Source organism: Podarcis vaucheri (assembly GCF_965113315.1).
Source record: "Podarcis vaucheri genome assembly, chromosome: 15".
Classification (NCBI taxonomy): Eukaryota; Metazoa; Chordata; class Lepidosauria; order Squamata; family Lacertidae; genus Podarcis; species Podarcis vaucheri.
This window is the reverse complement of record NC_138753.1, coordinates 30,297,362-30,325,125: the sequence shown is the minus strand read 5'-3', so window position 1 is coordinate 30,325,125 and position 27,764 is coordinate 30,297,362. Positions and strand designations below refer to the sequence as shown.

Genomic DNA, 27,764 nt, shown 5'->3' with positions numbered 1-27,764 from the left:
TGCCTGATCTCTCCTTTTTCACCTGTCGATGAAATTATGCTTTGCACCTGGAAGCGCCCTTCGCCTCGCTCACGTCTGCCAATGCAGGCTGGCTTACAACCTGGGCAAGCGGAACCACTGGCATTTCACCCACCCGGGTGTCCCCCCCGGAAGAGGGAGCTTCCTTTCTTCCTCTTCGAGATCTGGCCAGCCCCTCGAGGTTTTGACAAAGGCTCAGCTACCCACCCACAAGCCAGACAAGCAGGCGGCAGGAATTGGCAGGGTCCGGTTTAGAGAGGAGCAAGAGGTCCCCGGAGCCCAGCACCTCTCCAGGTCAGAGCTCAGCATCTCCAGATCTGCCGTCTTCAATGTCTCTTTGATCGCATCAATTCCGCAAAGACTCTTTGGTCTCCTTCTGGGACTGTACCCCCAAGTGTGCTTTGTAAGCTGGTCTCCGACAGTAATAAATTATCTATATCTATCTATCTATCTATCTATCTATCTATCTATCTATCTATCTAATCTATTACCTCTGTGATTCTGCAGACTGGCCTGAGTTGCAAGTGTCTCCTGTGTCCTTGGTTTCCCAATTTTCACCATCCACCTTGAAATACTTTTCCTCCCATCTTCCCCACCCCACCGGGGGGGGGGGTTCACTTTATGGACCACCTAGGCGCCAAGTATCCAAGGTCCCTTAGGGATGGATGGTGTGCGCGCCTGTCTTTTGTGCTTTAGGAGGAAAGGGAGCCAGTCTTCCCCGACGCCCTATCCATCCTCCTTGCCAGGACTTCCCATTCGTGATAACTGCGGTGGGGGTGACTCACTCAGGCTTCACAAGTTAGAGGCAGGAGGAGGTGATGATGTTGCCACTGACAGGTGAGCGTCAGGTTACAACCCAGATCATCAGTCCCGTCTGACGACTCCAGCTGAGCCAAGTCTTAAGCAGGCGCGGCGGCGGCACAGCGCTGCTTGCCTGACCTCACACTCACAGCTGGCACGAAGGGGCAAGTGAGGAGAAGGGAACGGACCCGCTCCAGACCTGGAAAGGACCTCTGCGACCTGGAGAGCAGCACATCGGAGCCCTCTGGGCATCCCTGGTGACGACAAGGGCAACGCCTCCTGCCCCTCTGTGAAGGTGACCGGAGAGAGAGGAGCCCCGGTTGCAATAAACATGGTAAGTGTTGTGTACTAAATTTGCTTTCTTCTGACCCAGTTACCAGGGTGGGGTGCCTTTCAACCTTTTTAGAAGAAACCACAGCACCTCCTGGTAACTGGGCAATAGGGAAGCTGGCAGGACCTTTGGGCACACAGACAGGAACTAATGGCAGCAACAACCTGCACTGTGAACAGCCAGTTACTAATTAATACCCCACCCCCAGTTCGTGTGCTTATGTTGAATGAAAGACAAAAGGGGGGTTTCTCTGTGTATCCTGAGTTGGCCACAAGACTAGGCATTAGTTTTCCACTGAGAGGTTTTGGAGCTTACAGACACAGTAACCCGGAAGCCCCCTCCCTATTTCCAGATTTTTTTTGGGGGGGGGAGTTGTGGCAGCAAAGGAAAGCTAGTCTGCCAATGGTCAGAGTTGAAGCAGATGGATCAGAGTTGGTGTCTGTTGAAACAGACTGAGCCAGATGAAAGTCAGATTAAGTCCCATGGGCAAAAATGAGGGGCCTTCTGTTCTTAAGGGCAGATTCTCAAAGCAAAAGAACATAGGAAAAGCCTTTTCCTGCTGGAAAACCAATTGCCAGCCATACACCTCACAAGAGGGAGAGTGGGACACTGTTTGCCTGTTGTTTGCGTCCGCCATCTGGTATTCAGAGGTAGACTGCCTCTGGACATAGAAGTTCCACTGTGCTTTACCTAGCAGGTGGACTTGGTAATTCCTTCTACACTGCTTTGTGTCTGTGAACGAGTGTGAGCTGCAAAGTGGCTTTCTGAAATCTCAGCTGAAAGCATAGGTGTAGCCAATAGGGGGCAGGCGGGAGCAGCTCCCCCCCAGATCAAGTACAAAATAAAAATACTTAACTAATTGACCAATCACGTCCGTTCTGCCCCCCCCAAAAAAAAACCTATGTCTGAAAGCACTCCCAATTGTGAGGTTTAGAAAAGGATAATGTGCACATGGATTACCCTGAATATTCTGATGTGCTCAAAGTCTAAAAGGCTACACTACATAAGTGCAAAGTAGTTGTGGTGGTAAAATGAGTGGTACCCTGATAACAGAGCCTACAAATATGCAGGCAGCAAAGGAACCAGGAAGTGGCAGGCAGAGGGTGACAAGGAGACTTTGCTGCCTTCCGTTGCCCTGCTGCTGCAGTTGAGAAGTTCAGCTGGGAACCAGACACTGCTTTGAGCAGTCCTGCCCAGATGCACCCTGGGGCTCCCCAGTGACAATGGCACTATTAATGCCCTGCCAGGGAGCGTGCCTTTCCGTGAACCGACAGGACACCTCTTCCCCAGCTGCTAATCACCAGCAGCTCTTTGTATAAGCCAACTGGCACCACTCAGACAGAAAGAGCAGCAGCCCTAATCGCTTCCAGGATCCACATTAGATGTCACCCTGCAGGAGGGATTTTCTGTGAATGGGAAGAAGAGACATCTGGGCCCAAAGAGAGGGAGGGCTTCAACTGCACCAGCTGAAGCAAGCTTTGTCACCCTGGAAGGCAGAGAGAAGGAACCAGGCATGTCAGAGAGCACCGCCTTCCTTCCAAAGGACCTCCCCAGATTTTGAGCCAAAGCAAGGAATCAGTCCGGGTGCCTATACTGCTAGGTTGGGTACTTGATCTTATTTTTCATATATTTGTAAAAGGATCTTTTAAAACCAACTCTCCTGTGGCTAATGAGTGGCTTTGTACCACGCAAAACCTGACTTAGCATTGCCCAGATTTAGCCTAATCGAGAGGTCTGTCACAATTTGCATGACATACTTTGTGGGCCCATCAATTGGTCTTGCAGTGGACATGCAGAGGTGTGAAGAAGAGCAGGTGTTCATCTCCCAGGGCTCATGCCATCTCTAGATTTACTTGCTCCTTCAGAGCAACCCTAAAGCAGTTGGCAAGCCCCCATTCCCTCTGCTTCCTTTCCCCTGGACATTAGAGACCTCAAGAGGCCTCCAACCATACTTAACCCAAGCAGGGCTCCATGGGAAATGGACTGAGGATTAAATCTTAGATTTAGATCTGAACCTCTATCCCATGTGTGTTGGGGAAATACAAAATAAAAACTGGCTATGAGAAAAACACTTATAAATTTAATAGCTTATTAAAACACTTGTAAGTTTAATAGCTTATTAAAACTTAGGAATTGCACAGTTATACCTTTTTATCCCTTTCATTTGTGGTATACTGACGTTCCTCTGTTACGGAGAATGAACCACAGTTTTTTAGTAAGATAAACTAAAAACAGGTTTACTTACATTTCAATGCAGGCAGAATATACAACAAAATAGTGTACGGAAAAATATTTCTATGTTATAGTAAAATAAAAGTTCGTAGTTTTAGCTAACATGTTTGAAAGCAGGAGCTTTAGCCATGTGCGTCTGGTCAGCTTAGAGGCATGGTGGAAAGAGAGAGTCTCCTCACAGGCAAGAGGGAATATAAAGAATTGTCTCATTTGTTACAAAGTTCATGTCCTAATGAGGCAAAGGAAGGACCACGTACAGAGGCTCCTCTCTAGGAAGTTCGAGAACTCTCTGTCTACTAGCCCTGTGCTTGTCTAGCAAAACATGCATTTGTGATTTGGCTGCAAACCCCAACAGCTTCACAACACCCAGACAGCTGTAGGAGGATAAATCCCTCCTGTGTGGGGTGATGGCAGAGAAAAGAGAAGGTAAATGTGGAAGAAATTTAAAGACTACTTGCAGAAATACTGTAAAATTAATGAATGTTAAAGGGATGTTGGATTGAAAATAAGTGGTGTTAGTTAAAAGATTAATAAGAATATGTAAATATGGATGACAATGGTGGAAGATATATTATTATAGGTTAAGATGTTGAGTAAGGATGAATGATAGAGGGTAAGGACTTGCTGAACTAAATATCTGAACTGGAATACAAAAAGGGAGGTGTGAGGAGGTCAAAAACTAGTGAATGAGATATAAGATATGGAAACACTAATCTTTTTTTATTTGTTCTCTTTTTTGGTGTTTCTTTTTCTTCTTTTTTTCCTATTCTGTTAACTGTTTTTTATTGTGTACTTCTATGTGTTTGGTTTTGTATTTTGTAGTGTTTTTTGGTTTTTGTATTTTATGTCTAAATTCTTGAAGTTTTTGAATGTTTAATAATTTTTTTTTTTTTAAAGAGAAGGTAAATGTGGCTTGGTTGGCCCTATGTCAGCTGCAGAGTATGTGCCCGCGCTGCTTGGGGTGGGCACATGGGGTGCACCCCCAAAGGGTGCTGGGTGTGTAGGGCACCCTCCCACACACCACAGTTCAGGGTAGGAGAGGGGCAGGGAAGCTGCTGCCCACTGTCGTCCTGCTCTCCTCCTCTGGGTCAGAGCTGTGCCAGGCACAAGCACCATAGCCAGGGCACAGCTCCTTCTGGCGCAGAGCCAGGTTCCAATGAAGGAGCCTGCTGTGGGGGTGCCTGCTTGCACTCCCTCTCAAAATTGTGCCCAGGGCCACGGCACCCTCCATGCGATGCCTCTGCCCTGTGTGAAATCAGAAACGATTGATGTAAACACAGGTATGAGGAAGCAGGTAGGGCAGGCGCCCACAGGCAGCAGGTCCCCAAGGAGGAGGGCAGTGATGCACACAGTCAACCAGCTGCACCAAAACTGCCATCTAGGGCCATGTGGCCACCCAGACAGCTCACGGGTGCCTCTCAGAGGGTAGGAGGTGGCTAGGCATCTTCCCTCCCCCAGCAGATGCTTCTAATTTCTGGTCCAGAAGCAGCATCGCTTAGCAGCACAAGACAACTGAATTAGGCCACCCTGCTCCCACCACTGCCTGTGTATCAAACATTGAAAAAATGAACCTCTGCTGCCAATTCTCATAGTAGACCAGTATAAAGCAAGCAGTACATAAGCGGAACACAAAACGCTAACAAACCATTCTACGTTCTAAATCTTATATTAATGATCCAAATTTTATATGAATAATCTCTCAATTATTGTATTATTAATATAAGATTTAGAATGTAGAATGGTTTGTTAGCGTTTTGTGTGCTGCTTATGTGCTGCTTGCTTTGTGTTGTTGTTTAGTTGTTTAGTCGTGTCCGACTCTTCGTGACCCCATGGACCAGAGCACGCCAGGCACTTCTGTCTTCCACTGCCTCCCGCAGTTTGGTCAAACTCATGCTGGTAGCTTCGAGAACACTGTCCAACCATCTCGTCCTCTGTCGTCCCCTTCTCCTTGTGCCCTCCATCTTTCCCAACATCAGGGTCTTTTCCAGGGAGTCTTCTCTTCTCATGAGGTGGCCAAAGTATTGGAGCCTCAGCTTCACGATCTGTCCTTCCAGTGAGCACTCAGGGCTGATTTCCTTCAGAATGGAGAGGTTTGATCTTCTTGCAGTCCATGGGACTCTCAAGAGTCTCCTCCAGCACCATACTTCAAAAGCACCAATTCTTCGGCGATCAGCCTTCTTTATGGTCCAGCTTGCTTTATACTGTGTATCAAACATGGCACAATCAAAGCAGGCTGATTTGCAGCAATCCAGGCACTGGTATTACTGCAGGGATGGATCAACGACATATTCCACCATTTGAGTGCTGCTCCAACAAGAGTGAACAGAGACTTTCAAGGCAGACAGCCTGACCCAAGTCACCCCTCTAGGCAGCCTGCACCAGCAGCAGCAGCAACAACTGGCAATGGGCCCTCTTGCCCTACTATTTTTGCAGCTTTCTCTAAGTTAATCATTCATACTTCCTTCCACTAGAAGCCATTCCACCTGGTACCATCTAAGCAGCCAAAGAGGTGAGCCAGTCTCTTTCCTCCTCACCAAGAGTTGTACCTTTTTTTCACTTTCCACCTGTCTCCATGCACTCCATGCTAACGGAGTCATCCCTTGTGCAAAGGAATGCCACACCAGGCAGCCAGCAGATGGTAGCAAAAGCCTTCTCCTTTTACAACATCTGCTCTGGTGGGAAGACAGGAGAGGAGATCTCTTCTCCTCTCTCTCCCCCCCCCCCCCCGTCTGGGTGTCGCTCAACTTGTGTGGCAACTACCGATTAAGAAAGCTGGACAGTGTTTCTATCAGAGGGCGCACTTTAATATTTCTTCCCCACCCTTTCTTTTCTCCCCAAATATCGGCGGAGATGAGATGTTAATTTGGAGCCCAGCAGTGGAGTCCTTCCTCTGCAAAAAGTCAGCCAGAACACAAACACACATGTTCTCATTGGGTTAGCCTATTCCATAGACCAGAAGGGAGAAGTTCAGATTCCATGGAGCTTCAGATTTTGAGTTGACTTTTGCCTCTCTGTAAAAGAACATCAGAAGACAGCCTGGCTGCAGCTGGACCAAACCAGAGGAGCCCCATCTAGTCCAACAACCAAGCAAATACTCACCTTGGTAAGCCCAACAGCAAAACAGATGCATTCAGGTGTGGGCTAGGGTGTTTTCACACTTGGCCACAGACCCCTTGCCCCTCTCCCAATTTTTAAAATGCATTATCTAATGTTTTAAGACTTCGCTTACAGGGGGACTTGATGTCCTGCTGGTGGCGGTGCCAATGAAACTCCCCCTCTAAGCCACCTGGCATCTTCACTTGCCCAGAGGAAATTAATACATTGGGCCCAGAAGACCCTATTGGCACCAGAATAAGCCCTGACAAGAATTAATTTTGAAGAATTAATTTTGCCCTGAAAAATTGCAAAGACAAATAGATATTAGCATATGCAAATTTGTCTCGTGAACTTGTTAACAGCTAATTAATTGCTAGAAGGAGCTAAGCCACTCTCCTGGTTAGTAGCTCCCATGTAAACTAAGATCTCACCACAGCTATTTTCTGTTGTTTGTTTAAAGATGACTATAGATTTATTTTGATTTATTAAACCTGTATATCATCTTATACTAAAAAGAAGTCCCAAACAAATTTTTATATAGGATATTCTGTGTTTGCTTACCTGATACAGTAAAGCATAATAAAGTGTATTAAAATGCACACTATCAACATATGAGCAATAATAAAAACACACACTAAAGCCCAATTTAAGTGGCTGTTACAATATCATTATATCTGTTAATTTGCCTAGGAGATTAAAATGTTTTTACCTGGTGCTGAACTAATAGTAAGGTTTGTGCCAGGTGTGCCTCCCTGAGGAGAGTGTTCCACAGATGGGGCACAATTATAAATAAGGACCATTCAATAGTTCCACCCCCCTCCATTAGTGCTTGTTTTGGAGGTGCATGGAAAAGTGCCTCAGATGATGAGCACAGCAGGCAGTCTCATATGGGGCAGCCCTTGAGGAATTGAGGCCCTGAGCTGTATAGGGCTTTAAAGGTCAGAAACAGCACTTGCCATTTAACCCAAAACCCAATGACTGTCAATGCAACTGAGTGAGAATCAGTGGTACCTCAGTTTACGAACTTAATCTGTTCCAGAAGTCTATTCTTAAACCAAAACCGTTCTTAAACCGAGGCGCGCTTTCCCTAATGAGGCATCCTGCCACTGGTGCCCTTCCACCGTTCAGATTATGTTCTTAGACTGAGGTAAAGTTCGCAAACTGGGACACTACTTCCGGTTTTGCGGAGTTCGTAAACCAAATCGTTTGTAAACAGGACTGTTCTTAAACCGAGGTACCACTGTACAAGTTCACACTTTCCTGTTTCCAGTAACATTCTGGCAGCTGCATTCTGCCATAAGTAAAGTTCCCAAACCATCTTCAAAGGCAGCCCCACGTATAACAAATTGCTGCAATCCAGCCTATAGGTTAACAGAGCCTGGAAGAAGAGTTTGGATTTGATATCCCGCTTTATCACTACCCTAAGGAGTCTCAAAGCGACCAACAATCTCCTTTCCCTTCCTCCCCCACAAAAAGCACTCTGTGAGGTGAGTGAGGCTGAGAGACTTCAGAGAAGTGTGACTAGCCCAAGGTCACTCAGCAGCTGCAAGTGGAGGAGCGGGGAATCAAACCCGGTTCACCAGATTACGAGTCCACTGCTCTTAACCACTACACCACACTGGCAACTAGGCAACTGAAGCAAAGCTATCTGTGTCCAGACAAGGTTGCAGCTATGCCACCAGTCAAATTTGTTAGAAGGCACTCTTCCCCCCCCCCCCGGCCTCCAATGGTAATGTTGGATCCAAGAGTATCCTCAAGCTATCAGATCTGGAGGGTGACCAGCCATATGTGTCAAGCCAAAGGCATCACTGGACAGCCCCGTGACTGCCATGGAGACCATGCAGTCCTGAAATTAGAAGGTTCAGAGTGGACACTGGAAACCTCTTGTACTAGTAGTCCTGAGAATCACAACAACCCACATCCAATATCACCTCTGTCATTTCAGGAAGGGAGGCTGCTGGGAGCAATGTAAGTCATGCACCAACAGATTGCTTAGTTGTTCCATTTGCCCAATACCAAAGGGAGACCTTTCAAGCAGTGGCGTAGCGTGGGGGGTGCAAGGGGGGCAGGCCGCACCGGGCGCAACATCTGGGGGGGCGCGCTCGCTGCCTCCGGAGCTGCCGAAGAGCCTCGAGCGCAGGCTGTAGCAGAGCCGCATGTCTCGCGGAACCGATGAGCTGTGCGCGCGTCCGGGCTGAAGGCGCCTGGCAGGCAGCGGCTCTCAGCGCTCGCCGCGGAGGACGCGCCAGGCAGCCCCTCCTCACAGCCCCGCCTCCGCCGCTGCTGCTGCAGCTGCTGGGCCATGTTGCATTTTCCTCGCCTCTCTGCCCCCCTCCTCCTGCGGGCAAGCGGCGTCGTTTGGGCGCCAGCGCCAGCGGCAACTCCCAGGTTAGGGGTTAGGGGGGCGCAAATTACTTGCCTTGCCCCGGGTTAGGGGGCGCAAATTACTTGCGTTGCCCCGGGTGCTGACAACTCACGCTACGCCGCTGCTTTCAAGATGAATCTTCCAAGATGGCCAAAAACATTTTAAAACTATCTCAATTCAAAGACACAATAAAGCAATAAAAAGCAAAACCAAGCAAGAAGTCACCACTCTGCACCTCCAGGCTAGTGGAGCTCTGATGCCAACAGGGGCCCCTGAGGAGAGCATTAAACAACCAGGGGTGACATCACCAAAAAGGCCCTGCTCCAACCTGCCTACCAGTGAAAGTGGGCAGGTTCATTTGGTGCAGGAGCCCCTTGAGATGCCCTGATCCTATGCTATATAGTCACTAGTCAGCCAGCTCTTTGAACTGTGTTGAGAAACAAAGGAGCCAAGGGGGGAAAGTTCTGTACTGGCAAAATATATCCTAGCTGGTCAGTTCATTTGTTTAAAATGTGTTCTTTTGTCTGGCTTTATGATGCCTGAAAATCAATAAATTGCCATTTAAAAAAATATATATCTTAGCTTCTCAGTTCAAATCAATATTCTGACTTCTTATTCTGAAGCAGATGAAGTTTCTGTGGAGTGTTCATGGGCAGCCTCATGGTTGTAGTTAGTGGAAATGACCAAGGCAAAGATTGCTGTAGGAAAGTTTTCTCCACCTGGGAGGGTGACAGGTAGCAAAAGGTGCTTCATGCCACTGTGGCCACTGGAGCCTCTAAAGAAGAGGCCAGATCTAATATCATCCATAGGCTCTGACCTTGATCCTTAAGAGGGAAGGCAAACCCATCCAGAACACTCACTACCACCTCCCATCAGCTGAACTACCTACCCACAACAGCATCCCCATCCTGCTGGACTGGCACTCAGTTTATTAGCCCTCATTCAGCCCATTGGTTCAACCTCCTTGAACCACTGCAACAACCAGCCTTACTGGGCTTCAGCATCCCCAGTTCCCAGCCCTGTCAGCTGGCTCAGAAGGAGACTAAGAGAGGTAGTATTGGAAGTCAATGAAAGGGCCAAGAGAAGTCACTGGACCACATACCCCCTTGCTCCCAGCAGCCGTTGGTTCACCAGAGCAACCAAGGTGGCTTTGGTGGCAACCCCAGGTGAAAAGTCACATTGAACTGGACCTAGATTGTTTTCAGATACTGGGGGGAGGGGAGGGCTGCACCTCCAATGCCCATTTCATATCAACCCAGGCCTTACCTGTCATTGCAAGATCCAAGAGTTGCCCCTGCAGGTAAATAAACGCTCTTGCTCAGGAGCAAAAGAGGCATTAAAGCAACTGATCTGGTGATGGTTTCCACTGCAGCAGCAATGGAGAGTCTCTTGGCATCACTGTCAAAGATGCCAACTTAAGGCAAAACCAAGCAGGATCTGGCTGGGCCCTTGGTTAGAAGCAGAGGGGCTGGCTTCTCAGAAAGCAGAGGGCTTCCTTCCAGTTTCTTCATGTAGAGCTCAGGTGCTTTCTGTCTCGGTGCAGGCTGCCGAGAGTAAGTTGGCAGTCTCCTAGCAGCAACCCATCCTGCTTTCCTCAGGAGGACTTTTGCCTCCTGAGACTCCCCGCTCCCTCCCTCCCTCCTCTTCCTCCCTGCTGCTCAGGCAACAACAGGGCATGGTGGAAAGAAGCAAAAGACTCAACCTCCCAGGCCAAAACAACGTCAGAGCGTGGCTGTCGCAAAGGAATTGCCTGCTGAATCGATGTGGGCTTGGGTTCCAAGGTGGAAAATTGAGGGCTTTCCCTGGAGTAATGTTTCCTTAGCTGAGATTTAGTCTGTTTCCAGGGAACATGCACTGCACAGCTTATGTATGTCAGTGTTAGAGATATAATGCATTCCTACCAAACTTAGAGCAAACCAAGCTGCTTCTTCCAGTGTGCCGTTTATTTATTTATTACAGTTGTATAATAAAGATCTTCCTCCAGAGAGTTCAAGGAGAAGGCCCTGTGCACTGTTCTCTACCCCCACATCACCTATTTTAGCTTAACCACCCTGTGTGGTAGGCTAACCTGAGTGATTTGACCAAGTTCAACCAGTGAGCTTCAGAGGTGGGTAGGATATCGCTCCCTAGGTCTTCCCAGTTCTTGCCTGTCGCTCTAACCAGTGTTAGAAACTCACATATTTAAGTTAGGCACCAAATGGCTCCTTAAATGAAGGTTACATTTGCCAAAACGGAATGTCCAGTTCCCATTTTTGGGCAAGACGGCTCTAATGTCTTATTTTTCAAATGATGGATTAAAGATCTGGCTAGATAGATTTAACATCTGGTTAAACATCTGGCTAGATCAGATGACAACCTTGAGCTAGATTAAGAGCTTTGAGAACTTAAAGAAGACAAATCACTTGATCCAGGGGCAGCTCACATATATATCGGCCGGTTCCTACCTTCTTTTCTTAACAAAATAAAAAAATTCCTTCCAGTAGCACCTTAAAGACCAACTAAGTTAGTTCTTGGTATGAGCTTTCGTGTGCATGCACACTTCTTCAGATACACTGAAACAGAAGTTGCCAGACCCTTCTATATAGTGAGAAGGTGGGGAGGGGTATTACTCAGAAGGGTGGTGGGAATGGGAGATTGGCAGATAGCTGAGATGAGCCTGTTGACGACTCTTAACGACTGCAATAGGTCTTACAGGAAAAGGCAAAGGGTGAGAAGGTGAGAAATGGCTTAGTCATGTATAATGGGATAAGAAGCCAATGTCTCTGTTCAGACCAGGTCTTTTCTTAACAGTGACTGCTCTTGCTTAGGCTGCACAGAAAAAGCATTTCGGTTCCAGAAATTCATTCCAATTGTACAAATAAAATATAACTAATAGAATTCTACAGGACGGGGTATTAGTGTGTAAAAACAGTCCAGAATCCATCAAGTCCAGGCATGCACCTCCGGATGGTGGAGGTGTCAGGTGCCATCCTGGTGCTCAGGCATTTGGTCACTTGGTCACAAGTGGTCGAAAGCCAGGTGCAAAATGCGCCTGGCACCTGGTTAATTTCGAACGCTGACTCTGACCACCACACCGCACTGCCTCTCTATCTAATAATAATAATAATAATAATAAATTTTATTTATATCCCGCCCTCCCCAGCCGAAGGTGGGCTCAGGGCGGCTAACAACAATCAAATGGTTCAATATTGTAAAACATTCATTATAAAATTAATCAAATTAAAATCAAATTAATCGCAACCATCAAGCAAAGTTTTGTGCAGATTGCCAGAGGAGGGGGTCAGGCTGCGCCCTGGCCAAAGGCCTGGTGGAACAGCTCTGTCTTGCAGGCCCTGCGGAAGGATGTCAGGTCCCGCAGGGCCCTAGTCTCTTGTGACAGAGCGTTCCACCAGATTGGAGCCGCGGCCGAAAAGGCCCTAAATAAGTACCTTGGAACGCTTCTCATCAGTGAGCCATACTTCCACGATGGAAGGTGTGCCAGTGTGGCAGGGGGGAGGGGTCCTCCCTGTTTTGCTCCCGGGGCTTTGCTGCCTTCCCCATCCTGATGATAACATCTCCTTTTGCCTTTTAGGATAAGGACACTGAGCAGCCACTCAACAGCAGAGGTAAGAACAGAGGAGACCCACTGAATCGGACCAGCATCCTCTTTCAGACAGGAGTCGACCTGGATGCCTCTGGGAAGCCTTCAAGCAGGACAGAACATGCACACAAGAGCCCTGCCCCAATGTGCCCCCCCCCAAGAGTGGGTAATTCCAAGGCAGACTGCTTCTGGATGTGAAGGCAGCACTAGAACTAGGATGGTGACAATCCCTGATTTATTCATTGCCTTCTGAACAACTGTCTCGAGGCGATGCATGCCAAAAATAGTTAAAAGCACAAAAACAGCAACTAAAAACTATACAAAGCAGACACTTGTGGTAAAGACCCACTTTATCCACCATAGCAAGTTGGTGGCAGTCTTGAATCTTCCAACATTCAGCTTTATGTGATTGGTGATTACAACAGTGAAGGCAGAGAATAGCCATTATGGCTAGTAACTATTGATAGCCTCCCTCCTCTTAATTTGTCTAATCCTCTTTTAAAGCCATCCAGTAAGGAAAGACTACAACATTTGGGGCTTTTTGATTTAGAAAAAAGATAAGTAAGTTGGGCGGGGGGGGGCGGAGTGGGAACATGAGGATGCATAAAATTATATTGTGTGGGTAAAGTGGCCGGACAGAACTTTTTCTCCCTCTCTCATAATACTAGAGCCCTCTGGAAGCAATCATGTATTGGTCCAGCAACAGTAGCAATAAAAACTATTCAGGAAAAATGTTTATATTTACAGTATAACCAGCTTCAAGCATATGCCTGAACCAGAGTGAACAGAGGCATGTCTACCTTCGTGGCTGTTGGGGGGGGGCAGGAAGTACAACTACTTCCTCTTCAGGAGAAGAGGGGAAATGACATCACACAGAGGCCTCTCTACCAATTATGTTTCTATGGCTTGATCATCTGCCTATCAGCAATACAGCTCTGTGGTGATAGCCCCTTCTCATGATGTATTTTTAATCTTTGTTGGAAGCCACCCAGAGTGGCTGGGGAAACCCAGCCAGATGGGCGGGGTGCAAATAATAAATTATTATTATTATTATTATTAGCAAGAATATGCATTTGTTAGGACTGGCTCATGGGTGCAGTCAGGATTTTTGTAAGGAAGGGATATGCTTTTGTTAGTGGGGGGAGGGGCAGAACCTCTGATTTGTACAGATTTGAACCTCTGATTTGTACTTATTTTCTGCACAAACTAAGCTCTGGAAACGGCCTATGAAGGAGACTCACAGCATGCCCACCCCACCAACCAGCTCTCTCTATGTTCACAGAGTCTTCACTCACGGACAAGGCTTTGACCAGGAAGGAAGCCTTCATACGCATTGGCATCCCTGTCATTGTCGCCATCCTGTGCATCGGGATTCTCATCACTGCCATCTTCCTCAGTAAGAGACCCTCATGCTGTGAGGGTGCAGCGGTACTGCCAGCTCATACCGTCCTTCTGCCCCCCTTCCCACTTGTTTTCCTCTTCCACAAGGTGCATAAGAGGAAGCATTCCCACTCCAGCCCCATTGATGCTTTGAGGCGGGGTTGGGCTAGATGACCGTTGGGGTACCTTCCAACTCTAGAATTCTATGATTCTATGGCATGCCAGGGGCACCCCAAAGGAAGCCAGGCAGCTTCACCAGGCCTGATGCTCACAAGAATCTCACGTGGCTACAGCTGGGGGCTTGCCTGGGGCTGGGCCATCCAGAGAACCCCCAAAGTGACCCTGGCTCTCTCTCTCTCTCTCCTAGTTAAGATAGCGGTGGAATCCTACTACTTCTTCTGCAGCCAAACCTACAAGTTTATCCCCCTCAACCTCCAGTGTGACGGGAGCGTGGACTGTGCCTGGGGGGAAGACGAGATCGGCTGCGTGCAGCAGATGCCCGATAGCACCATCGTGGGAGGTGAGTCCTTGGTGTGGCGATCACACAGGGTCCCCGGACGTTTCACCATCTATTGATCCCTGTGCCACCACTTTATTTCTTGCTGCCACCACCCAGGCCCCACCTGGTAAAATACTGAGTCCAGTCAGGGTTAGATTGGAACATAAACTTCTGTTTATTTATTGCAGTTTAACAAGCGTGTGGTTTCATAAACGGTCTCAGTCAATTACAATCATAGGGTGCCTACCCAGCCTATAACTTCCGCTACCTGCTCTCACTCACTAAACCACCTCTCAGATATTTACTAGTCTTCCTAGCTCCTAACTGTTCCTGACTCAGCTTATTCCACTACACTAACTCAACCTACCCACAGACTCTATCCCAATTCACTCCCACTCCAACCAACCAACCAACTCCCAATGAACTCCCCCTCTCCACCTTTTCCAGAGATGGTTTTATAGTCCCTCTGACTCCACCCCCCTGGGTTCTGATTGGGTAACCTGTTTAACCATTTCACCTCCAGCACTCTCATATGTCACACTTGGGTCACACCAGAGGCAGGCAGCCAGCCAGCCAGGGTCTGCCACTGAAGGAAACCAATGGCTGCCGTGGCCTCTGCTTCTCTCTCCACAGTCCGTCTCTCCCGTGACAGGTCCAGCCTGCAAGTGCGCGACAGAGAGTCGGGCCGCTGGGCCTGGGCTTGCCATGACAACGCCTTTGACTTCACCATGGCCACGGCTGCCTGCAAGCAGATGGGCTACAGCAGGTAAGGGGGGGCAGTCTGATGCCAAAACAGGGTGAAAGCAGCTGCCGGGACCCCCATATCAAAGCAGAGGGAGCCTGCATCGCCACAGCCACAGCCTGCTGGGCCAGTCACCTTGAAATACTTGCGCATCTATGTCCTGGTGGCGTCAGCGTCGGCTCCCTGGGTGGCCTGCTTCCCCCTCAACCGTGGCTGCACTTGCCTCTTGTGAATCACTTGTGGGGGACCCATTCATGGCCTCGCATCTGCCTCCCCCACAGGAACTTCGAGGGCGGAGCTTGTGAAGCGGCTTGTGATGGGTTTCCCTGGAAGTCACTCCCATGTTTACTATCCCTGTTCCCTAGTCTTCCTGCAGAGGATCCCGCACTGAGACTCCCAGGAAGGATTACAGGGTTTCCCAAACTTGGGTCTCCTGGTTTTTTTGGTTGGCAGTTCCCATCATTCCTGACCACTCTTCCAGCTAGCTAGGGATGATGTGAGTTGCAGTCCAAAAAACAGCTGGAGACCCAAGTTTGGGAAACCCCGGATTACAGCAAGTGCCACTCCAACTGTTTCTGTACTCGAACTCCCATCAGCCACTGCAAGCATGGTTGATAGACAGTTCTTCAACCACAACTTAGAGAATCATTGTACAACTCAGGTAGTGCAGACAGCCTGCGCTGTGCAAGGGTACCTGCTTGCCAGGTGGTTGGTGGTGAGCTGGCAGCTACTGGATGCCCATCAGGTGCCTTTACGCAAGCCTGGTCCAGCTTGAATCAAGGGGCAGCTGCTGCTCTCTGCTTAAGTGGTCCTATGGGGTTAAATAAAGGCCCATCAAGAGGCACCCCAAGATCTCCCCAAAATGGCAAAATAGAGACAACGATTCAACAGGAACCAGGAAAATAATTCAATAAGGATTGCCCTTGCTAAACTGGGAAATATGGACAGGGATCAAGTGAGGTCTCAGGTTAGAGCAGATTGCAATAGCAGAGTGTCATCAGGTCATGCACCTGACACTTTTGGAGGGGAGGTGGCTTCCCAGATCTCAGACCCAGGACCTCTTTATCTCACCAGTATGAGTATCCTGGCTCAAGGATCATCTTTCAAGTCAATGTCCCAGGCCAGGCCATCAAGAGAGGAGGGTGGTTCCTCTCCACTGGGTTCACAGGATCCTTCTCGGTATCTTGGGAGAGAAAGATTTCTGGCACAGCAGCAGAACCTTAAGGCCCTTCCTAGAAATGCACAATGCTTTATTCACAAGACTGTAGCCCCCCAAAGTGTGGGTCAGCACATTAGACTTTAATGCAGGACAGAGGGCCGGCCGGCCAGCTCTTGGTGTCTGTTTTGCCCATGGAAGAAATGCTTCCACTTTGGCATGGGGTTGTATACCTGCATTCAGATGCCCCTGTTGCCAAACTCCTTCTCTCTTTTGCAGTGTCCCCACCTTTAGCCCTGTGGCGGCTGGTGATACGCAGCAGGGGCAGCTCCTCAGACAGGTGATTCTACAGGGTGGGGAACTCCGCTGGACAGATTCAGAAAGGTGAGTGAGGCTCAGCAGGTGAGGGGGTGGGGAGACTGCTGCTTTCCTGCTATGAGGAAGGGGCAGTTTAGATTTCCTACAACACTCCTAACACAGCGTCTTGCCAGGGCCCTGTCCAAAATGACTGTGGTGGACGGATCCAGCTGCTTGGCACTCACTGGAGCACAGCTGCCTGCCACTAGATGGAAGAGAAGGCCCAACAAATGACAAGTTTGCTCAGAGCCCTCCCCGCAACCCCTGGATCCATCTGCATGGGGCTCTCTCCCTTGCTGTTAATATGACAAGAGGGTTTATCCATACTTAACCTTTTGCCCTGCTCTATCCAGACACAGGTCCATGCTTTAAAGCTCTGTGTCTGAGTGGGTTTTTTCTCTTTTTCTGCCCCAGAGCTTTCCTTGTGAAAACTTGCTTTCTGGAGCTCATTTGGAGCAAATGTCAATTTGGGTCTTCTATGGATTTGTGTCGATTCAGCTTTAAAGAGCAGGTTTTCACAGGGAATGCTCCAGGGCAAAAAAAACCAACCCCTCCTATGCTCGAACACAGAGCTTTAAAGTGAGGACCGTGGAAGGAAAGGTAAGCGTGGGTAAGCCCAAAGCTGCTGTTGTGAGTTCAGTCACTTTAATGCATTTGTTTTGCACCGAATGGAACTGAGGTGTGATTTCTTGAAGGCTGATTTGGTGGGAGGAGATGCCCCTGGTAGGGGCTGGCATGGTACCCAACATTGATGTGTTGAGAAAGCGGGGGGGGGGGCCTCCGGAATCCACATGGCTTGAAGATGTGGGAATGTTGAGGAAAGTAGGAGAGGATGTATTGATTAAGCAGAGCACATTCCCTTGCACATTGCTGGAGGCATGTTGGTGGATTCGTTAGAATCATTTAAGTTGAGCAATCCAGTCTGGCTTGTTCCTGGTAAGTTTCCCCTTTTACTTCCCTCTTTAAAATAATAACACAACAATCTCCTTTTAAAGTAAGAGTAAAGTTTACTTACATTCAGTTCACAATAGTTTTCTAAAAGCAGGCTTTATCTTGTGGTTACAGTTACATTTGTAGAGAAAAGAAATCTGAGCTAGGCCTCAGACTTTCTACCTTGTGGCTTCCATCCTCTTTAAGGATGAGCTATGTGCTGCTGGCTAAGTGCCAGAATAGAGGAAGATGGCAAAAGAGCAAAACAGACCAAAAGAGAGAGGAAGATGGCTGCGTGGCTCACCCTTTTGTAGGGTCTACTAGGGTCATGCCCATCTACCTAGTCACACACAGGGGAGGAGCCTCCAGAGCAGGTATGACAGGAAGTCCCCTGTGTGTCCACTCTAGGAATCAGGAAATGTTGTGTTTTACTTCTTCAGTGATGGTACATCCCACAGAAGAGTCCCAAACTGGCAAATTTTGTCTGATAAAGTCAGAAGGAGGAGTGATGGGCATATGTGTTGGAATCTCCGTTGCGACGGAGCTGATAAAGCTCATCTTCCGGAATCGCCCTCCGACGTGATTAACGACCTGAGCCTTTGATGAGGCTCCAGGCACATTCCCATTCAGCAGAGACTCAAAGCAGCACACGGAAGTGATGAGATTTATGGCTACATCACTATGCTTTATTTCTTACTATGCAGGCAGAAAAGAAATATTCATGCTCTCTCTGTGAGAGCAGAGAACAACAAAAAAAACCAAATGAACAGGAAACCAGTAACGTCACATCCGTCTCCTGTCTCCTGTGAGACTTCCAACAGCCTGGAATGTCTCTGGAATGTAAACAGAGTCTTGTGACTCCAAATCACTGCACAGTGGCAAGCAGAAACTAACAATATCTACCATGGGGTTGGCCAGGTTGGTTGACCAAGGAGGTAGGCCCAAGGAGGTGCAAAAATTGTGCTTCTCAACTCTGTGTTTGAGTGGCTAGGAGCCTGCCCGCCCACCTGTATGCTTCCTGGCCTGCTCCTTCACTGTTCTCTGTGGCTAGTCAAGGTGCACAGGCTATGGGCACCTCAACAGAGGAATCTGCTTGTTGGCGTGGGCCGTTGCAGCAGCCATGTGGGGCCTCCTCCCTAGCCAGCCACTATGTGAAGTGTGACTGGAGCACCCAGCTCTTTGTGAAAGGGAGGGAGGGCACCAAGGGTGCAAGGGAGCCTACATACACCTCTGTTCCCACTGAATCCTATGCCAGACCCACTGCGAAGCCTGAGCCATGCCCACGTTGACTCCTAGGGTGAGTAAAGCAGGCCGTGTTTTTCTCATGCCTGTCTCCTAACCCGTGACCACTTGGCAGCAGTTTCTGACCAGGTATCTCTCTTACAGGCAGTGTCCCTCTGGCTCCATCATCTCTCTCTCCTGCTCAAGTGAGTATGTGCGTGCTCATAGTGCTGACTACAGAGCAGCAGTAACACTGACCTGCCTGGACTTGGGCTGTTGCCAGCAGAGCAAACCCATCTGAAGGCCTGGGAGCAGGGGGTTGGATCCATGAGGGTTGGGGCTGGAGCAACTTTCACCCCAGCAAGGCAGGGCACGTGCTTGTTAGTGACTTGACTGGTGTGAACGTTGGTGCTGAACTTCCACCTCCAAGCAAGCACCTGCCTTGTGGCTTAACCTGTTACCCTTTCAAGAACCAAAGAAACTTATTTTTGTATGTAACTATTGTGGCGAGTGTACTATGTGCCCCAAACAGGCAGGATGATGCATCACCTACAAGAAAGGAGTGGCAGATGAAAGTATGCTAAATTAGCAAGCTTAACTAGTAAAATTAGGGAACAAGATGAGACAGCCTTTAAAGAGGATTGGAAACCTTTTGTAGATTATTTTTTTTAAAAAATATTGTAAATACATTAAAATGCTAGCTGGTTTGCCATCAGCTCAGCACTGAAAGCTACTTTTAGAATAAGATGGATGAAAGAAGGATTAGAATAATTATCATATGCAACAGCAATTGATAACTTGAGGAAACCATGGAAGAGTGGAAGGGAAGTCGATCAAGAAGAGACTATATTTTGGAGCTGTTTGATTGACTGTATTGTATTTTTGGAAAATTCATAAATAATTTTATTTTTTAAAAAAACACCTGTTGCCCTTTGAGGGTGCAGGTCCCCCCTTGAGTGAGTCAGGAGCCCAAATCCTGTCTTCTGGCAAGAAGGTTCAAGTGTTTTGCCAAGTGTTGTATGTCTGGGCTCAGCATCATGCATGAAGGAAGAACTTAAGCAGATTAATTTCTGTAGCCTGGGCTGTTGGGTGGGGGACAGACCAGCACTCAGCCCAGAACCCTTAGACCTTTTAAACCTGTCTCTTAAAAAGACAACTGACAGTGCTGGGCTTTCTGTGAGCCTGCAGTTATCCTTAGCAGTTGACTTTGCAGAGAAGGACTCGCGACTGCAACATTATCTTCTGTCCCGCTCCACACCCTGCTTGTCCCTTTGAACCAGACTCCTAAGGTAACATCATATGCTGAACTGAGAACCTGATTTGCCTACCCTTTGGATGTAGGTTGTGGCCATAACTCGAAGTCACCGCGCGTTGTGGGTGGTGGTCCAGCTTCCATCAAGACATGGCCATGGCAGGCCAGCTTGCAGCACAAGGGGCAGCATGTCTGTGGAGGGAGCATCATCGACCCCCAGTGGGTTCTGACAGCAGCACACTGTTTCCGGTGAGTCAGTGAGCGCCAGATTAGGGCCTAGCAAGAATTGATCTGATTCCCATCAATGCTGGAGGGAAATGCATCTAGACACAACAGAGTCTGCAAGGCAGCCCCAGGGAGGAGCAAAAGTCCTTTGCTCTCTCAAAGCAGGACCTGCATGCAGACTTCAACCAGAAATACCACCAGGCCCACTTTCACCAGGCCTGGTTCAAGACTAGGGTTGCCATCTTTTTTATTAGCTCATGCTCCTGTGCCTTTAACAGGAGCTTGGACTGAAGACATTGGAGAGCAGTCAGGCTCATCATTGTCAGCATAGAGGCTCATCAGTAGGTTGAGCCAGTTTGGGCTACTTTTCTGGCCAGTTGGGCCCCTTTGTGGCATGCATATGTCTTGCCTCTGAAGGGGGAGAGCAAACAGGTGAGCCTCTTTCCGTTCTCAGGACCAACCTGGTGACAAAGTACTGGCAGGTGAAAGGTGGCTCAGAATTCTTCTCAAATGCCACTGCTGTCCCTGTGGAGAAGGTCTTCGTCATCGATGTCAAGTACATGTTCCCCAAAGATGAGGACATTGCATTGGTCAAGCTGCAAACCCCCTTGAACCTCCCAGGTGAGAGGCTTCTCAGACTGCCAGCTGGGGGGAATTAGGGACCTCTAGCTGGACCAGGGACTCATAGCTCCTGACAAACTAAGCCCATTGCAGAAATGGGTTGGAGTTCACAGCTGAGATGCTGGACTTGCTGCTTGCCTGTATGGGCAACCTTTTCTGGGAGATATTTGTAATTTCGAGTTTAGTGATCTGACATGGTCATCTCTTCCTACTTCTGTTTACTTCCCTTCTCTATCTCTTGTTAGAGTTCTTTGATGGCTGAGAGCAGCCTTTAATGTATAATCTGGTGGAAGGAAGAAGTGATAAAGCAGGGTACCTTCTGACCTTCTTTGATGTTATACATTGTTTGGAGGAACGTGCAGTATTGGAAGAGGGGGGCTAGCTAATTAATAATCAGCACTAGCTAGTCGGGCAAGGCACGTAGGCTAACAATTTAGCTATCTATAAATTGAATGGTTTGGGGGCATAGCTCTCAGAAGCTCGTGCAACCTGAGACTACCTGGGGGTCACTTTGCCACTTCTTGGGGGCTTCCCAATGGCAGATCGAAGTGCTTTCTTGGTGATGTATATATTGCTTGCTGTTTAGAATCAAATCTTTAATCTTCTCCCTCACTTGTGTTTGTATTGCTTCTGAATCTCATAAAAAGAACCACCTTGCCTTTGGCAAGACATTGCCCAACTGCCTTCCTTCCCTCTTCTGCTGCAGTGAAGCCCATCTGCCTGCCTTTCTTTGATGACGAAATGGTCCCAGGAACTCCCTTGTGGGTGACAGGCTGGGGATCCACCAAGCAAGATGGTGAGTTTTCCCTTGGCATTTTCATCTTCTTCCCCACCATTGCCCTGCAAGTGCCGGGCCAGCTGCCTTCTGGTCTCTGCTGCAGCCTGCTTAGGACTGAGCAAGGATGCCACACTCTAGATGGGGAGATTACCGTACCTGCTGTGCCTTTGAACTCCCAAGCTGTTCCCACAAGGTGCAGCTCCTGAGGACAGCAGACAGAGCCCAGGAGCCTACAGAGACCAACCAAGAGCAGGCAAGTGGGTACAGGTACCCATACCCAAACAAAAGTCTGGCTTGGGCAGCCCTGAACATGCCTTCATTAAAAGAGCAAAGAGTGCCTGCCAGCCTTGGGGACAGGCCATAGCTCAGTGGTAAAGTATCTGCTTTGCATACAGAAGGTGCCAAGTTCAGTCCCTGGTGTCATCTCCAATAGGGAGGGAATGTTCCCCTGCTTGAAATCCAGGAGAGCTGCTGCCAGTCAGTGTTGACAATACTGAGCAAGATGGACCAGTGGTCTGACTCGATATCAAGCAGCTTTCTGATTTTATTTGCATGCCACCTTTCAAACCATGATCAAGGCGGCTTACAACATGAAGGGGGGGAAATAGCTGCAAAATAGCAAAATTAGTCATAAGCAATAAATAAGTAAAGGTAAAGGGACCCCTGACCATTAGGTCCAGTCGTGACCGACTCTGGGGTTGCGGCACTCATCTCGCTTTATTGGTCGAAGGAGCCGGCGTACAGCTTCCGGATCATGTGGCCAGCATGACTAAGCCGCTTCTGGCGAGCCAGAGCAGCACACAGAAACGCCATTTACCTTCTCGCCGGAGCGGTACCTATTAATCTACTTGCACTTTGACGTGCTTTCAAACTGCTAGGTTGGCAGGAGCAGCGACCAAGCAACGGGAGCTCGCCCCGTCGCGGGGATTCGAACCGCCAACCTTCTGATCGGCAAGTCCTAGGCTCTGTGGTTTAACCCACAGCGCCACCCACGTCCCTCTGAGCAATAAATAAAACCTTAAAAAATACACAGCCTAACGGAACAATTTCCACATAAATCACAACAAAATCTATAATAAAGATACAAAAAACCAATAGCAAACAACCCCAACAAAACCCCAAGAGTCTCTTCAGCAGCCTCAGCTTTTGTAGCTGGAGTCAGAGCCTTGCCTTCCCAGGCCAGGTGGGAAAGGACCTGCAAAGCAAACAACTGGAATGAGGACTCCAAGCGTGAAATTGGCTTGGAACAAACCCTCCAGCCTTACATATAGATGGGCTGGGAATACTTTTGGGCCACTGCAGCCTCTCCCATAATTTGAAGTCGTCTCCACCATGCTTTTTGCTAGGTACACTGTCCAAGGAGCTACAGGAGGCACAGGTGGAGTTGATTGACAGCCGCATCTGCAACGCACCTGATGCCTACCATGGGGAGGTGACCGAAAAGATGCTCTGCGCAGGCCGTGATCGGGGTAGAGCCGACACCTGCCAGGTAAGTGGCACAGAAAGATCAAAGGCCGCAACTCTCCTCCTCCAGCTCGGCACTCCAAGCAGGAGGGAGGGCAGAGCAGGGAATCATCAGCTCCCTTTTTCTAAGAACGATGACGCTGAAGCTGAGCTTCATTTGGAGAGGGGACAGATGTGGGTTATAGAGGGCAAGGCATGGCTGGTTGCCCTTCATGGGAGACAAACTAGGAGCAGGACGCGACATGCAGAGCTCTTGATCCCTAGTGTTTCCATTTGGGATTCAGCTGAGTGCTGACCACATTTATGCAGCCTGTGTCTTCCTTCTCACCCAGGGAGACAGCGGAGGGCCACTGGTGCACAGACAGGGCCCGTGGCACATTGTGGGCATTGTCAGCTGGGGCCACGGCTGCGGAAGCCCGAGCACCCCCGGCGTCTACACCAAAGTGCAAGCCTACCTCAACTGGATCTACACCATCCTCAGGGTCAGTGCTGCTTTTCTCTGGGGCAGGACCCATTTTCTGTCCTGGCAGGATGGAAGTGGGTGGGCAGAGTTAGGCTGCCCACCAGCAGGGGAATGGGATCCATCATGGAGGTGCCTCTGCCTCAGATGGTCACCAGGCGGTTCCTCTGTGGGTTTTCTTCATCCAGACAGAGTCCTGAGAACAGACCGGCCACAACTGTCCTGCACACATGCACGCCCTTGGAGCAACGTGCGTGTAGGGCGTCCTTCCAGTCCTGCTGCAGCTTCCACTGAGGACATGGGAAAGGCAAGAGGACAGCCACAGGATGGGGCCCTCAAGAAAGTGTTGGACAAGGCTCCCTGGTGAAGATGTTAATTTATGGCTGCTGCTGCTGCTGCTGAAATCCACCTGAAATCCACTTTGCCAGCTACTCTGTTCCTTTCCATTTCCTGCTATCTTTCTTGGCAGAGCTTGGGGAAGCTCTTGCAACCCAGGAGATGCAGTTTGTTTCCCCGTGACCTGGCACTGACAAAGGGAGCAATTGAAGAGAAAGGCTGGGTCCAGACCTAGGATAAAGACAGCTCTCTGTCTAGCTTTCCATCTTTTTCTCAGTCTGGCAGGAGCCCTCACCTGGGCATCCTGTGGCCTTGAAGCTGTCCCTCCTCTGACCAGGCCTGCCAAAGGGGTAGTCTGACCCAGCAGCTCTTCCTCCTCCTATTTATTGCACCCTGTACAAATCCCTCTTCCTCCCCCGCTTGGAATAAATCAAGGAACGTTTTATACCAAAAGACTTTTGAACCTGTGCTTGTGGCCAGACTGAGTCCAGTACAAGGTTTGCCGCACCAACAGCTGTTGGAGTCGTGCATTCATTTTGGCATCAGGAGAAACTGGGAGCTCAGTCCATCTTGACAGGGAACGGGGGTGGGGGTGGGGCTACCACTTACCATGCCTTCACAAAAACACTGCCTCCCTGAGGAGCCTGGCTGCTGGATCAAGCCAAGGGGGAGCCGTCAAGGCCAGCATCCTATTCTCACAGTGACCAACCAGCTGCTCCAATAGGAAGCCCACAAGCAGGCCATGAGTACAACAGCAGTGCTCTCCCTACTTGAGATTCCTAGATAGGGTCTTCAGAGGCATATGGCCTATGAGAGTGGGGGGAGATAAGAGCCATTGTGGCTAGTAGCTATTGATAGTCTTATCCTCCCCCACAAATTCGCCTAATCTTTTAAAGCCACCCAACATCCCTACACCAAATTTCAAATTCAATAGTTTAAGCATGTGCCTTGTTAAGAAGTTATTTCCTCTCCAGAATCTTTCAGCTTCATTGGACGGCTCTGAATTCTAGTACTATGAGGCATAGGGTGGGTCTACACACAGGAAAAAAACCCCGCTATAAATAAGTCAGAAATTAGATCATTATAACAAACTAAAAAAAAAACCCTATGGAAAATCACATATAAAATTTCCTGCTCTCTGGCACCATCTGGTGTTGCATGTTTGTAGCGCATTCAAATTGTTTCTTTACTAATGTAGCTGTGTCCATAATTGTATACACATCTGTCATATCCACCCCCGTACCTGGCTTCCCTCTAAGCCCAAAGGTCCCAAATACTGTAAGTTTTCCTTGATCGTTTTGGTTGCCCTTCTCTGGACCTTCTCCAGCTCTGCAATATCCCTTTTGAGATGAGATGACTAGAACTGTACACAGTGTTCCAAGTGCAATTATGTCACAGATTTCTATAACAGATTTGCCTAGGATGTTGACAGTTTTATTTTTGGTTCCCTTCTTAATGATCCCTAGTATGGCATTTGCCTTTTTCACAGTTGCTGTACACTGGATCAACAACTTCAGCAAGCTATCCATGCTCCAGCAGGAGTGAGGCTCTCAGTCTAAGGAGGGTAAATTATTTTAACAACAAACGTACCTAAAAGAGCAGGGCTCCAGCAGCAGCATGGTCTCCACAAGCCCAGGCCAAGCACAGAGAATCAGTCTAGGTCCAAACATGGTTCAGAAACAAGCTCAAGGAACTGTTCAAGGTCAATATCACAGGGGAAGAGGAGGGCACAAGAAGTAGGAGCTAGGATCCAGAGACCTGTCTTGTTTCCAGCAGCTAGAAGGGACCAGATGGATGCCTCACATACTCAGGCCTCCTAAATGTCGCCCTAATCACACCCCTGTGACTTCTTCGATCTCTCCTTAAGAATTGGTCTTGCATTGGCCGATTCCTGTCCTCGGGTAGAGAAGCTGATCTTAGAGACAAGTAGCACTACCAGCCTTTGTTCCCTTCCTGCAAATGTTAGAAATTCCCTTACTGCAAATGTTAGAACTTCAGGCACAGGGATCTGCCCTGTATACCAGAGAAGTGGCAGAAGTGAAACTTAAGAGTGCACAGCAAAGGAGGCAGCCAGCCCTGGCTACCAGTTGAATGTGCAGAAAGCCCAAAGAGAACATAGCTGGTCTCGTAGGTTGAGCTTTGGACCCCGAAGTTCAGCAGCCCCAGGTGGCTGATTGCTTGTCCCATAAAATAGCCATTGTCCCCAGCAACTGTTCTCTTCTGTGCCAGAGCAGGAGCAGCACAGAGGGTAAGAAAATGCAGCAAACCCTTCCCCAAGTGCAGGAGAGAGGACCAGCTCTTGGAAATTTCCCAGTACAAATCCTGCCCCAGAGCATCCAGCACTGGGAGGAAGGGTTTGGTGCCTCTGGTAATCCTTGCCCTTAAAGATAAAAGGTAAAGGGACCCCTGATCATTAAGTCCAGTTGTGGCCGACTCTGGGTTGTGGCACTCATCTCACTTTATTGGCCGAGGGAGCTGGCGTACAGTTTCTGGGTCATGTGGCCAGCATGACTAAGCTGCTTCTGGCGAACCAGAGCAGCACATGGAAACACTGTTTACCTTCCCACCGGAGCAGTACCTATTTATCTACTTGCACTTTAACGTGCTTTCAAACTGCTAGGTTGGCAGGAGCAGAGACCAAGAAACGGGAGCTCACCCCATCGTGGGGATTCGAACCGCCGACCTTCTGATCAGCAAGCCCTAGGCTCTGTGGTTTAACCCACAGCGCCACCCGTGTCCCTTTTAATCCTTGCCCTTACAAGTTACTTATTTTTCAGTGTGGGATCAGGAAGGTCTTGGCTCTCAGCCATGGAGGATGGCATGCATGTCTTGGCTCAGGTCAGAGAAAAAAGGATCAAGTGGATCTCTGCCTCTGCGTGCGTTTTAACACACATGCAAACCCAGGGTCATCGAGACACTTGCGCACACTCCAAAGAACAAAACGAAAGCAGCCCCAAGGAGCCTCTGTAGTAAATATAAAGGTTTTATTTCATTCACGGCAATGAAGCCAATTACAGCTCAAGAGTGCAAAAGAGAAGTCTCAAAGGCAACACTGGTTGCCGAAGGTGCACCTGCGCTTGGCCCAGCCTCTACGCTAGCCTGCCGCCTCCTCCTCCTGGCGTGAGCGCATGCAGGCAGCGCCGGGCTTGCTCCAGCAGAGGCTGCCAGCCTCTTTGGAAAGGGAAGGAGGGCAGAGTGGGGAGGCCTTGTGGCAGAAGCAGCTGGATCAGGAGGGAGAAAGAGCTCTGCTCAGACAGTCTCTTGTATTCGCAGAGGGAGCAAGGTGGCCGGGGGGCGAGGGGGCACGCATCAGCGCAAGACAGCTTGGTGATGGAAAGCCCTTGGTAAGGAAGGCAGGGCCTTGAGGAAAGCTGCAGGCAGGGTCAACCTCAGGGTGCTACTGCCAGGGGAAGAGCCACCAGGGGAGATGAACAGGCCTCCCAAGAGCCAGCACAGGACCAGTGTCCCACCAGCTACTCTCACAGTTGCACCAGAGTCTAGCTGGCCACTGCTCCTGGTGGCAACTTGCCCCTGCCCTGGGGCAAAGGCTCAGCTTGAAATTAAAGCAGAGCTGGGAGGAACATGGGAGGGGAGGGGCCTCAGTGTTAGCCCAGCCCGGAAGGCCTCCTGGACAGGAGGTTCCCTGGCCAATGCTGCCCCTCAACTTCTTCCTCCACCCTAAGCAGCTGGTGCCCCCTGCTGGGCGGCTCCGGGACTCCCATGGGAGCTCTGCCTGCAAGCCTGGCTTTCAATTGGAGCCCTTCCTTGGCCCTTCCAGGCTCCCACCTTCTGAAATTATTGCCAAATAATTTCACAGACTGTGACTTCACCCACCTCCACCAGCCTGCTTAGGCAGATGGTTCAGAGGAGTGCAGGTGGAGGCGGGTGATAGTTTCTTTTTCTTTGGATTTGCTGTTACA

The 27,764-nt window shown here is 49.1% G+C and overlaps 1 protein-coding gene across 1 annotated transcript; it reads left to right on the top strand.

Moving 5' to 3' along the window:
* Positions 1-879: 879 nt before the first annotated feature.
* On the top strand, positions 880-23,698 carry TMPRSS4 (transmembrane serine protease 4; the record flags this gene model as incomplete). The annotated part of the gene is made up of 12 exons (XM_082200184.1): positions 880-1,153; positions 12,415-12,448; positions 13,706-13,819; positions 14,171-14,323; positions 14,936-15,068; positions 16,480-16,584; positions 18,874-18,914; positions 20,050-20,209; positions 20,640-20,806; positions 21,513-21,602; positions 22,931-23,073; positions 23,381-23,698. Coding segments are annotated over exons 1-12 (1,461 nt in total), but the record flags the coding sequence as incomplete, so codon positions are not given.
* Between the last annotated feature and the right edge of the window lie 4,066 nt (positions 23,699-27,764).